The following is a 14,252-nucleotide window of genomic DNA, read 5'->3' on the forward strand; positions in this document are numbered from 1 at the left end:
GCACACTAGGGTGTATCCTCCCAGCTCGCAGATGTGTTTACCTTTGTACATGCCTTAACTACAGAATCATTGAAACGATTGTCGAGGGGTTTGTGGGGTTGAGCAGGGTAATAACGAAGTGGTTATGGCAATGTTCAACCTGTGAGGCAAGAGAAAAAGCCAATGAACCAATCAAGAAGCTTGGTGGGGTTGGGGTGGATGGCGTGGTTTGAAGATGACTTTTGATTAGAATCTAATATTGGGAATATCTGTATTCGCTATAAAGCAAATTGTGCACATTTTATTCCGGTATTTAATTTACAGTGAAGTTTTGGAAAATACTTTTTTTGATTTTTGTATTTACACAAGCAGAGCATAAAACAATAATAGCCAATTATTAAATTCATACACAATTGTCCAGACAGGTCAATCGACATCCCACAACACATAGTCCAGTCAGAGAAATTTGCAGTGAATTCTTATTACCAGTTTTGTTTGCCGCTGTCTTGCTTTGCGTTTTGTGTTGATGCTGTATTCACGGTGGGGGAATCTGTATATGTCTTCTATTGCGCCGAGCCTTCGCTGTCGGCTACATGCCCAAGCAGCTGACAAAGCAGCTGATAAAGCACTCCTCTCGCTGAAAGCTGCGAAGAACCCCTTCAAAGTATAAATAAAGGAGACTCGTCCCCAGAGCAGCTGCTCCCAAAAACCGTGGCGCCCTAATAAAAGTATGTATTTAATCACCACACATTAAAAAACACATCTGTAGAAGCTGCAAGCGTACCGGAAGGGGATGGGGGATGAAACAGTAATGCTGCGCTCAGACAGCCCAGTCAATGTGCACAACACTGCTATACGGTGACTGTCCATCTGCAACCAGCTTCTGTGTACCTGCTTCTACGCAAACATTTCTGCTGGAAGCAGTGCCATATGATGTCAACAAGTGTGCGAACAAATAAAAAGTGAGGGCGGAATGTAAGCCCCTTTTAAGATTTATATCAAACATAATAGTTGGGGTATCAATAAGTGAAAATCTGGATGTAGGAGTGACGGATGAATAATAAATTAAATAACAAGATCACAGTCTTTGACTAATGGGTGTAAGTGGGTGTTCAGGATTGTCTTGAACCACTGACTAGGTGGTCAGTATAAGTATATGCTATCAGATGGTGTGGACTTCAAGAAGGTGTACTTGTGAAGAAGTCACTAAAATATGTATTTACCTTTTGTGTTGGGAGCCCTGCTACCTAGTCCAACCGGACAGGGTCCTTTGAAAGAGGACAGGTGGGTGCTGTTGATATGTATAGGATGCAACACATTTCTAAGGGTGGTATCCAAATAATATCTAATGAGGCTATTACAAATAAGTGTAAACATGTTTACCATGTGGAGTAGGGTAGTAGAATCATATGATATATAGAATCAAATGGATGATACAGGAAGGTTCAGAAGAATGAGAGTACATTTTTAACAGACATTTGATATTGCAATAAGTTGGATAATTGATTAATCATCTGACTCCACCTGACTGTGGATGCTCTTTTAACGTGGAATGGGATTTTCCTCTATTTCCTCTATTTTTCACCAGGGATTCTACAACTCTGTTCCGAGTGTCTCTGCCCAACCATCTATGGTGTGACGATAGATGGGTGTTGGGCACTGATGTCCTAAAGCTTCTCCAACGGTATGATCCCTCAGTCCTTGAGTGTTTGTGTCCATAGACATGGATGCTGTCAAAAAAGATGCTTAGCTCTTCGGGATCAAAGGACTCAGATATTTTACCATATCAGTGGCAGGATTGAGAAGACCATCTTTAATATTATTCTATCTCAGTTGAGTATGAAGAACAGGGAATCTTTTGCTTGGTGTCTTAAATGAGTAATCAGCTGTGATCAATACCTGATAGTCTCTGTAGCTCAAGGGGACTTCCTCTTGTCTCACAGCCTGTAGTATAGATCGGGTATTGTGATAGGGGCTTTGGTACTCACCATAGTACTAGCCCTTCTGATGACATGCTCTACTCCTCCGTAGGCTCGACGTTCATGAAAAGAAAAGGAAAGCATGTTATAAGGAAATGCAAGTGACATAAGGGGCAGGCAGATAGGAGAGAGAAGACAGGGAAAGGGCAAAGAGAAGGGGATAAGAGTGCAAAGAGAGAAGAAAGTATGTTTGCTCGCCAATACTAGGAACTGAAGGACTACCCAGACAATTCAGCAACATGGATGACATGCTTCTTCCCAGTTAGTGGGAGACCAGAATCACGTGATAAGGACAGATAGAAGCAACCCCACAGCAGAGTCACCTTTGAAGAGCCAGTGAACCTGGATTCTCAGGCCTATTGCCACCAAAGAAGCACACAGAGTAGTGCATGTCGAGTGGGCTAGCGACACAATCAGGGACACAGGAAAGCAACAAGCAAGAGGAGCCTGACTGTGCCTTGCTGCAACCCAGGAGGATCACGGCAAAGTCAAATGGGTCTGGGAGAGTGGGTGGCAGCATTAAGGAAGGAGCGCAGCCAGTCGCATGGCAGTTGGACAAGAGAGTGATGGCTGCATGGGCATTAACATGAATCTGCGAGCTGTGCGGTGTGGCTTGCACTGCCAGTAGCAGTGCAACAGTGGGTGCCCACAGGAGAACCAATAGGCATGTTAATTCTCTCCTCTCAAATTTTCTGACAGAGAATGGTACGCTGGACCCTTCCCAGAATGGTTTTCGACCTGGTCACAGCACAGAGTCTGCTCTCTTGGCCGTGACAGAACATCTCTGGTCTGCTTTAGACGCTGGGCAAACGTCGGCACTGATCCTGCTGGATCTCAGCGCCGCGTTTGACACAGTGTCTCATGCCATTCAGTCACAACGTTTGGAGGAGGTGGGGATCATTGGTTCGGCCCTGAAGTGGTTCACCTCGTACCTTAGTGAGAGGTCTTTTAGGGTTTCTGTCTCCCCTTTTGCCTCAGTCATTCACCCCATCAAACAATGTGTCTCACAGGGCTCCTCCCTCAGTCCCCTGTTATTCAATCTCTATGTCCAACTGCTGGCAGCGGTGGCTAGAAATAGGGGACTGACCATGGTCTCCTATGCTGGCGACACTCAGCTGGTGGTAGCACTCTCGAGCGACACCAAGAGGGACGCCCTGAAGTTTCGGGGAGACCTGGCGGTTGTCGCGGAATGGATGACGCCTAACTGCCTCCAGTTGAATGCCAGTAAATCTGAGGTGTTGTTGGTGGGAAAGGACCATGGGCTGTGGAGTGAGCTTTGGTTGCCAGAAAACTTGCAGAGTCCCCCTCCCCCTAAGCAAGTTGTCAATAACCTGGGGGTATGGTTAGACTCATCACTCAACTATCAAGTTCAAACTAAAAAGGTAGCAGGGACGTGTTTTGGGCTCCTGCGGGGGCTTAGACCCCTGCTGGGGTTTTTTGACCCCCCGACTCACCAGACTATTATCCAGGCAGCTATAATGTCCAGACTGGATTATGCCTGCTCCCTGTACTTAGGGGCTAATAAGGCCAAGATTGCTCGGCTACAACGGGTTCAGAATGCAGCAGCCAGATCACTGATTGGATTGCGCAGGTCCTGCCCGGTGTCATCCACAATCCACAGGCTTCACTGGTTGCCGGTGGCCAGGAGAATTGAATTTAAGGCCCTGTGTATTACATTTAAGGCCCTGAAGTGCAACACTCCTGGTATTCTGGCCAACCTGGTCACCTCCTATGTTCCTACACACCAGTTACAGTCACTTGGACAACACCTGGTGAGGGTCCCTAGGTTCCAGAGAGTATGGGTAGGAGGCCGTTCCTTTCGTAACAGGGCAGCCCTCCTCTGGAACTCACTGCCCATTCATATACAAAGCCACACTAACTATCTGATGTTTAGGAAGGCCATAAAAACATACCTATTTCCCTGCGTGTATTCCTGTCTTCTTCCGTGTTAGTCGCTCTGCTGACAGCGCCGGGACGCCCCTTTGCTGGGGCAGCTGTTGCGCTATACAAATGGCAGTAACATAGCATAACATAAATGTGGGGCTACAAACAAACGCACATGAAAGAGAAGGGCTTCACATTACGGAATGGGCACTGTGAAAAACAAGCAGACGACAAGCACCCTTTAAATGCGTGCAGGCAGGGAGAGATGTAAACCTGAACAAAAAACGCGGTGCAGACGAAACCGAATAAAAGACCAACCAACGCGGCTGAAAAGGAGTACTTGGGCCTCGGGAGTCTGAGAAGAGAAAAAACATGAGGAACAACAGGAAAAAGTGTGCGACAGCCAATAGAAATGAAGGAAAAGTAAGAGGCAAGCTCTTGGACCAATGAAAAGTGAGAGCAGAATGTAAGCCGCTTTTAACATTTATATTAAACCCAATAGATTTCACATGCACAAGCGCAAGTGCTGTGCAGGCGAAACCTAAAAATGTAGATCATTTGCTGTGTCAGAAGTTTTAAATATGTACATATCCCAGGGCTAAGTTTTTTCAAAGTGGCAATGGCTTCAAAGCAAGCACGTACATGCAAAAGTATGCAGCTCAAAGCCATTCATGTAGTGTGTTCCTACTTTTCCTGTTAGTTTTATGTGAAATTGTGTATGCAACGTGGTGTGGCGGCTGAAAACTGTGCAACATTACCAAGAAATACACATCAGACTCTTCACCACCCTATGTTTTAAGCCAATACAAGATTAAAGAAATGAGCTGTTTATTATGATCCCTAGTGATTTCTCATGAGGCTTACTTTGGTAAAGTAAAATAAAGTCACTGACCTGCCCAAGTAATTCGCTCTGTCAACAATTGTTTAATGGGGTAATGGAGCCGGGTCCTCTTTCAGGTTATCAGTGTACATGAGTCAGATGCCATACCCACCATACCCGGAAGAAAACTATGCACACAGTGGTGAAGTCAGTAAGGCCCCAGTCCCAACCTCACCAACCCACACACAACACACATTTCTTCCCCCTTCACTTCCACCTGGAAAAATTAACATTTCACCTCTATTCATCTAGCAACAATAACACAGGCAGCGTTTGCCACCAGGAACTGCCCAGAGAAATGATAGTGCAGGGGTAGCGTAGAGGGAGCTGCACAGGGTAAGGAGCACATCTGTGGGTTGCAAAGATTTCTAATGGGCAGTTGGTGAGGACTCTGCCGCCCCTTGCTGTCTGCAGTTATCCCTGCTTGTTGAGCTGTCAAGATGGGGCAAGCAAAGGGGGCGAAACCTCTGTTGCTCGGCCACTAGTCTGTAGCAGCGAAATCGAGTCATGTGAGCATGACATCATGGGAGGCACATGAGAACTGGTGACACCATTTTCCATCCAATACCTAATGAGGCACCACACAAGGCCATCGGACAAGAGACTGGTGAATGCTTGGGCATCAACATGAAGCCGCAAGCTGTGCGATGCTGCTGGTGCCGCCGGCAGCAGTGCAAAAGTGGCCACGGGAGAGCCAATAGATATAAATGTAGGGCTACAAACAAGCACACATGAAAGGGAGGGGCTCCACACATAGCAGGTGTTGTGAAAAACATGCAGATGACAAGCATACATCAAATGGATGCAGGCAGAGAGAGATTAGATAACCCTAAGCAAACAATGCGTTGCAGACATAACCGAATAAAAGAAGTTCTACCCACCAACACGATGAAAAGGAGTTCTTGGGCCTCAGGAGACTGATCACGAACAACATGGAATAGTGTGTGACAGCCAATAGAAACGGAGGAAAAGTAAGTGGCAAGCATGCAAACCTATGAAAAGTGAGAGCAGGATGTAGACCCCTTCTAAGATTTATAACAAACACAATAGATTTCATAAGCACAGCACAAGTGCTGTGATGGCAAAATCTAAACAAATCCGTAAAAGACACTCAGACTCTGAAATTGCTATGGGACCATGCAGGTGGTGTTAAGTGTGCTACACAAATACTGATGATCGTCCTTAACATATAACTTAGGATGTAAGGGTTGTAAACATGTTTCTCATTCTTTGAAGGCAGGGTCGTTAGTTTAATCTTGGTGCATATTTGAAATTGTGATTGTTTTTATAATAAAGATATGAAAGCCCTTAAAATAGGAATTAATGTACCCGATTCAACATAATGTATTATCGTCAATAACCCTATGATAACCTCTTTATATTTTTTTCAGCAATCACATGTGGCCATCCTGGAAATCCAGGCAACGGACTGACCCAGGGATCGCAGTTTAACTTGAATGACGTAGCAAAGTTTGTTTGCAACACCGGGTATTTATTGGAAGGTGTTTCCAGGTCCCAGTGCCAGGCCAATGGACAGTGGAGCAGCCCTCTCCCCATCTGTAGAAGTGAGTCCTCCCCCTTTCTGTTACAGTTATGCTGAGGGGACACAGGGTGGAAGGGCCCACTGAGCGTGGTAGGGATGATTGCGCTCTCATCCGGCATTTTGATGTAAAGGTCTGTTAGTGAAATACACAAATTTAGTGTAAAAGGTTATTGCTCTGGAAGTGGTCAAGCTCAAGTGAATGATGTAATTAATCTCATGGAAATCAGAGCAAATAAAGCAATTTTCAGAAATTGAGAAACTAAGCAAATCACATTATTTACTGTACTACCAGCTTCTAGCATATTTACCTAAATAAATATGAAGGCATGCTCTGAACAAAAAACAGAGAAGTACATGTAATATCTATCTGAAGAAGTATTCTCGAAGAGTTTAAAAGAGAAGTTTTAATCCCTCCAAAAACAAGGAGTGTAGATGCAGATGCATTAAATATTTTCACACGCACTTGTTAAGTTACTTTTAATATTATAAGCAACAATGTGGATCTTTGCATGAGATAAAGAGGCAGATCTTGAATGAATGAGCTGGAATTTTATGCCATGACAGACACATATAGGATTAGTTTTCAAATTTCTTCAAAGGTAGTGCAAAAAAATACATTCTAGGTTGAAATGCCAGATTCAAAATGTACTAATTACGGAATTGATCTACAAAAGGTGTGAAATGTATATGAAGGACAATATGAATCAGTTTCAAGCCCACTGAATTTTACATCTGCTTAAAGGTCTGAGTGTTTGGGCAGCATTAACGACTTTGTGAAAATGGAACTCAAGCTTAGCGCTAGGTGGATTCCTCTTTAGTCTTCATAAAGAAGAACGAATCTTCCCTGAGTCAAAGTAGATACATTTCTCTCAATCTCTGGAGGAGAGTCGCCTCCCTCCAGGTTGAGGGGTCGGGGACTCTCAGAATGAGACATTTGTGGTATGGGAAAGGAGATAATGCTGGTCAATTATGTCTTCAACTGCAATGTATATGTGCCTCTCAGTGCAACATCTCATGGACTAGAGAAGGAGCGCGGTGATGAAGAAAGCAAGCTCTTAGTGGTTCCTTGTCTCTTTCCTTTCACACTTCTTCGGCTTTACTTTTGCTCCGCACCCTTACTCATTCCTCTAGCTCTCCAATCCTTTTGGGGACATGTCAATGGCCCTGCCTTTCCATTTCACACTGACCATTCTTCATGCCGTGTGTGAAAGATGAAGGGGCTTATTTATATGCCCCTTGCACCACCGGTGCGTCACTTTTTGTGATGTTCCATGGCGCAGAAGCCTGCTCCATATTTACCAGGCAACACTAAGCCACGTTTCTTTGCTTAGTGCTGCCTTCTAAATATTTTTCGTTTTAACGCACTTTCTGCGTTAAAGGGGCGTGCAATGGGTGTTGCTTGGGGCGTTCCCAGCAACATCCATGGCTTTTTAACACTGCCCCAGATTTATGAGAAATCGTAACTCTGAGGCAGTGCCAAAAAATTACGCCTCCCCAGGGGAGCCGTTAGGGAGGTACAACGGGAAGAAATATGCTTATTTCTACTTGTTTTTCCTTTTCATGTGTGCTGCAATGCAGCACACATAGAAAGAGGAAAAATCCTTTTGTGATTGCTTTTCTGCCGGAAGGTTTCCCTTCCTGCACTAAAACAATCATCCCCACAATGTAGGCACCCTTGCACCATGGTGCAGAGGTGCCTGAGTTGGCACACAGCAGCCCATTGTGCTCCAGCACAGGGGAAAAAGACAGGAACGCTTTCCTGTCCTTTCCTTTTGCCGTAGGGCAGCGCAGCAGGAAGGTATGTGGTGCGGCCCTATTGCAAAAACTCATAAATGAGGCTCGAAGATTAGAAATCAGTTCAACGCACTGTTTTGTTTAGAATCTTGACTCCTGTCTCTGAACTTGTTTCTAGGTCTATCTCTGGGCCTGTTCTAGTCCGCCTCTTTGTTAGTATCTGAGCCCTGTTAAAGGGCCTGAATTCTGTTCTAGAGCTATCTTCCAGCAGTCTTAGAAACTGCTTTTTAAATTCTCTCTGTTTCCCCACTCTAGCTTGAATTAGAGCAATCACTGAGTCCATCTCTGAGCTCATCTATTAACCTGCATGGTCTGTGTACATTTCTTACCCTAACTTTCTTTTCCCCCACCTGCAGTTATGAACTGTACTGATCCAGGTCAAGTGGAGAACAGCATCCGTCAAGTCCATCTGAAAGGCCCTTACAGGTTCAACTTTGGCACCACCGCCTCCTACGAGTGCAATCATGGGTACTACATGCTGGGCACACATGTCATCTCCTGCCAAGGGGATGGAACCTGGGATCGGGCCCTACCACAGTGTCTGTGTAAGTGCTGCAGAAATGGATTATACTTGGGTTGGGGAAGTGGGGTCTCTATTATATTTTTGGGATATTCCTACCCAGACCTTCCTCCTGACCTCATGGCACTGGTCAGCTGTTGTTCGGAGCCAGCATGCAACAGCTTTTCTGGTAAAGGAAGCTGCAGGCTTAAACCTAATCTTGTACCTGGACCCTGTGTGCATGTAAAACACTTCTTCTGTGAGTGAATTCTCTTTGCTTCTTTCTGAGATGTAACCATTGCAATGGGGGGAGTGGGGCTAAAAACCAAACTGTGAATCATAGACACTTAAACTGATTACCATCTGCCCAAAAGTGAGGGTGCTAATCATGAGGTTATAGGTCCTGAGTGACACAGCCCTCACCAGACCCGCCATGTTTGACAATTGCACACACCTCTCAGGATATAGGCCTCACTCACCAACAGGGATATTTGTGGTTCTACTCTCTATTTTTTACAGAAATCATTTGGTCTTGAAAATATATTGCCCTCTCACAGAGCTAAAATGCCATCACTGTTTCGGAGTTAAGTTGAAATGTGTGCTAGTGGAGGACAGCTGCAGGATAGGGGACATCCCTTAATATTCAGGTTCTACTGTGTGAGGAACCTTGTCCTCTCTGGGGGATTCACTGTGATTCCTGCTGAGACCCACCCAGAAGACAGCATTATGAGTGGGAATGATTCTGGTCACTGCTAAGCGGCGTGTAGTTATTTAAGGCCTAGTCTGTTAACTTGTACTGATACACAGAAGAATCACAATATTTAACATTATTAATCATTGGCTGGTTTGCTTCTAGTGGTTTCCTGTGGCCAGCCTGGGGTCCCACCCAATGCGCAGATCTCTGGGGAACAGTACACAGTTGGCTCTGTAGTCCGCTACAGCTGCACGGGGAAGCGGACACTGATCGGCAATAGCACACGCATGTGCCAACTGGATGGGCATTGGAGTGGGTCTCTCCCTCACTGTTCAGGTAAGAATCCAAACAGTCTACATGTGATGAACGAGGCCATAACCAGGGTGGGCTTATTTTTCGCTGCTTTGTTTAGGATGCTGAGCTGCAGGACCGGCTTTAGGGCAGTGCAACCGGTGCGGCCGCACTGGGTGCTGACTTGGAGGGGGCACTGACTGAGGTGGGGGAGCTGTGTTTGGCAATAACTTATGATATAAAAGCAGCTGATGCAGAGTTCCTTGTGCATCTAAACTTCAGGCAGCAATAAAAATGTCATCATAACTCTTGTGATTAATGTTCCCTCTAGTGCCATTTTTCACTCGCCATAAAGTAGCCCAGAGGGTTAATGTACCTGCTTCAAAGAACAGATCTGTATTTTATGCGGATAGCTGAGTGGATTAGTAAAGCCTGCCTTTACCAGCCCTTTAAAACAAATGAAATGTATGCTAGAGAGGGGTTACGGAGAGATGAGAGGTCCTTTTGCTGGGTGGTAGTGGGGGGATCAGAGGAGGAGCTCATGGAGGGGGAGCTAAAAAAGATTGTCGAACCGGGCTCAACCAGTGCTAAAGCCGGCCTTGCTGAGCTGGATGGCACCTGGAGTGAATCCTTGCCTCACCTCTCTGGTAGGAATGGAGAGTCTAACAGTGGCTGGAGAATGGAAAGAGCTCAAAGTCAACATTTTGGCTCACATCTCTTAGAATTCTGGAATGTTCAGTTTGTTCAGAACCCAGATCCACCTGAAAAAGATGGACTGACATTCAGATTGTAAAACTACATTCTGGGGCTCTTGGCAGGAGGCAGCTTTCACAGGCGCATTTCTCCTGTTAGCACCGCCTAAAACAGAACCACCTACTAACCTTGAAAGTGCGTAGAGGATGTGTCAACCAGAGCTGCCGACTTCGGAGCTGGGGAACCAGGTTCGTGTCTTCGCTCAACAGCCTGTGATTCTGGGCAAATCACATAATCTCCCTGTGCCTACCATAAATGAATGTGTCCTTAACTGGTGCTCATGAAAAACACTAGTGTTGATGATCAACTGCCGGTGCTGAGCATCGGAAACCACCAGCTCAAATTAAGCACTGTGTCAGCTCACACTTGACCTATTGTTCCTTTAATTAGTATGATTATTCTTATTATGGCTGCTGGTGTTCAGATTGTATAAGACCAAGACGTCTTCAAAACCATCCTTTCGGAGGCTATAAGGAGGTGAAATTATAACATGACATTTATTTTCTTTGAGAAACTACTTTTCTCTTTTCCAGTAGGAGTAGGTGTTTAATAACCTTGAAAAAAAGTTATTTCTAATGTATGCAGTTCTGTTCCTTTCCTTTCTTGTTCCTTGAACGCCCTCGAGGTTTAATGTCAGAACTCATAAACACTTGTTTTACAGCCGATATTTTAAGCAGCCGTAAAAAAAAAAAAGATAAAAATCCTGTTAAGTGTTTTCGGAAGATTGATGCTCCGTGTTTCAGAATGGGAATAAGAGCAAAAGGGCTGTATATTCTCGAGACCTTCTCGAGGGTAAATAGGACTTCTCCAACCAGAGCCTGTTGGTTATTATCTCAAGTGCACGTCTTTGGACAAGTTAGGAAAAAAGTGATAAATCCGTAGAATTTGTTGCGTTGTTCCAACAAAGTCAAAGCTGATTTCAAACAGAGAAATGTTAAGTGTTTGAGATGCAAGATCTGGGCTGCGCGTGATCCGCTGGTGGCCGCCCCTGGGGGAGCGTATACACTCTCACAGGATATTTACTGGCCTCTTATGTCAGATGTTTTTCTAAAGAATGTTTATAAATCTCTTATCAAACAATTGGGCAAAGCTGAGTCCTCTGGGAAGGACAATGCGTCAGCACATATTCCAATGCAGGAGTGTCCAGCATTGGTCTGCAAGGGCCAGGGACATGACATTTTCAGGTCATCCGGGCAAGGCGCGCGTGCATGTGATGAATGCAAATGCTGAAATCTGGAATGGCTTCAGCCCTTCTTGGACAGCGTTGAACAATCATCATGTGATGCCTGCATCGGAAAACCAGTGTGTAACGCATGTCAGAGGACATCCAGTAATTGAAAATTACCTGTGAAAAAATCGAATGGTAATATGTCACAATATGGCTGTCAGAAATATTGTCTAACATATTGGGCCTGGTTTCGATGTTGGGAGGAATTGCTTCCACCCGACACCGACTCGGTTCTGGGACCGACGACACCCGGTCAGCGGTCCCGACCGCGTCATTAGGAGGCGACCAAACACTGTTAGGTCGCATTCCTACTTTTCACTATGGGAGCATGCATTACGGCCGTAAACCACCCGTAATGCATGCTCCCATATTGAAATGGGAGCTGTGGTTCATCTCTGCACCCTGTGGCAGGCACCTGGAGGTGCCTGCCACGTGGAGCAGGGATCAACAGGGGTGCACCATAGGTGCCCCCTCGGCCTCCAACTGGAGGCCGTGCACAAAGGGGGCCCTTATGGGGGCCCCCAAACACGCTTTCTGACATGGTTTCCATGTCAGATAGGCCATGTTGGAAACCATACATTGTAATCTCAAGGGCAGAAAGGCCCACCCTTGGCAGGATTCCAACTGGCCGACAGGCTTTCCGAGCCTATCAAAAGCCAGCCGGAATGACCGTCTGGTTAACTTTCCAACTGCCTATATCTTAATTTGGCAGTCAGAAAGTAAACTGAGAAGCCCATTATAATGCGGCTGTTAGGCTCCGATGGTCGAAGCCTTCTGAGCCACATCATAATCGGCGTCCATTGTGTTCTAAAAGTAGTATGCCATTGGTTGTAGATTTTCAATTATTAATGCCAATGAAAGAACATTTTAAAAACAATATTTAGGACACACTATTTAAGTCAGAGGATATTGTGACAATGATATTATGGTACCGCGCATAATGAGGTTTAATTAGGCAAGACCCACTAAACAAACACTACTGACCTGGGAGTATCTGATATAATGTGGACTATTTATTTCAGGAATAATAGTGAGAATCATATCTATTTCAGCTAATATAAATCATAGTTGGCCCACGCAAGCGTTGCAGGGTTAAGGACAGGGTGGCTCCTCTGCTAGGGCATAGGAGCTTCGCCCCACTGCTTTTAAGCAGTGTGAAACATAAAATGACAATAACGTAGAGTTATTGTCATGTTATATTTCGTGTCCTGCTGCTTTGCGGTGGCGGGGCTGCTCTGCTCTCTAAGCTGGGCAGGGGAGGAGTGATTTGCCCACTCCTGAGTGTGCAATGACTGTTTGGTCGGCCCTCTCGGACGCACAAACCAGTCATGAGCACTTCCCTATTCTCCATGTAGGCTGCATTACAGCCTGCATGGAGAACATCCCCACCCCTCCAGCCCCTGGCTGAGCGCCGTGTCACCAATCACAACGCTGCATTGCAGTGTTGTGATTGGCCTAGGGGAGGGAGCCTGGCTGCCTGCTTCCTGTCGGAGGCAGGAGAGCAGGAGTAGAGAAGACGTGGGACCCGAAAGTTTTTTATTTTATTTCCGATCACCCCCCTCCCCCGTGTGACACCCAACCCACCCCAACCACTCCCCTCACCCCACCCTCCACCACTCCTTCCCCGGGCCTGCCCCGCCACCCACGAGTCATGCCAGCCACAACTGGTTAAGGAGCATTTCATAAAAAAGTTAAATCCAAATGATCCTGTACAGAGCCGTCGCCATCCAAAAAATATGTTTTAGGCCAAATCAGTCCTACATGGCAATATGTGACTGCGTCATTGGGGTCCGGCAAGTCCTCACATTTGTCAAAAACAATGATATTGGACCCAAACTTGTGGCTTTAGTTTTGATCTTTAAAACACTGAGTGTTGGAAAAAAGTCAATCTGGTTGAAGACCAATTGGTAGTGTAAAGATGGGCGAATTGAACCTTGCTTATGATCAGTGTTGTATATGGGCTGGATGTCAGGGTACTCCTCATCCTGCTAGAAATCCCAGTGGCTCTGGACTCCCTAGAACAGGACTGGCTCACCAGCATGCTGCCAGCACCGATGAAGGTCACTGACAAAGCTTTCAAATAGTTTACGAAGTTGGAAATGAACAGTTCCAACTTCATAGGACTAGGAACGTAGTCCTCTTCTTTCTACAAGTAAGCTGAAAGGGTTTCCAGTGATTTCAATTGTCCCTTGTGTTAGTTTTTTTCTTTAGAATTCTATATTTATTTTTTAACAAGGCTTCCTTACGTTCCACTTGCTGATAATAGTCAGTGGCTCTTATTCACTTGCTTCCAACATTGATTTCTGCAGCATAGAGATTTAGGCTGTGTACTGTTTTGAGCGCCGCGCTTTCATTCTTTCAAGATGGCGTGAAGTGGGGTTCAATGCATAGTACCACGTTGATGCCTGGAGCACAGAACCCATGCTCGACTTCATATATTTGTTACGTTTGATCACTTGGATATTTTTCTGAAACCAACCAAGAGGATTAGTACCACAATGGAATGTGCCACTAAGCGTAAATCCTTTTATAAACTGTCCCTGGAAATGCTTGACTTTATCTCACATATCCACTCTCTGTCCATCTCCTCGCTCCATAATGAAAACCAGCCTGTTTGCAAAGGCTGTCAGTGTTTCAGAGATGACCTGTACATTGGGATTTATGAGGGTGCACATTTTTTCCCGCCGTCTATAAATGATAGGAGTATAATTTCATGGAATGATACCCC

The 14,252-nt window shown here is 45.5% G+C and overlaps 1 protein-coding gene across 1 annotated transcript in view; it reads left to right on the forward strand.

Moving 5' to 3' along the window:
* Positions 1-14,252, forward strand: part of CSMD2 (CUB and Sushi multiple domains 2) — a 1,634,099-nt gene that overhangs the window by 1,496,815 nt on the left and 123,032 nt on the right. The window contains exons 54-56 of the mRNA XM_085648024.1: positions 6,114-6,287; positions 8,416-8,604; positions 9,415-9,588. Coding sequence (XP_085504150.1) covers positions 6,114-6,287; positions 8,416-8,604; positions 9,415-9,588 — 537 coding nt within the window. The remainder of the gene's footprint in view (positions 1-6,113; positions 6,288-8,415; positions 8,605-9,414; positions 9,589-14,252) is intronic.

This window comes from Triturus cristatus, chromosome 3_2 (assembly GCF_964204655.1).
Source record: "Triturus cristatus chromosome 3_2, aTriCri1.1, whole genome shotgun sequence".
In the NCBI taxonomy this organism is placed as follows: domain Eukaryota; kingdom Metazoa; phylum Chordata; class Amphibia; order Caudata; family Salamandridae; genus Triturus; species Triturus cristatus.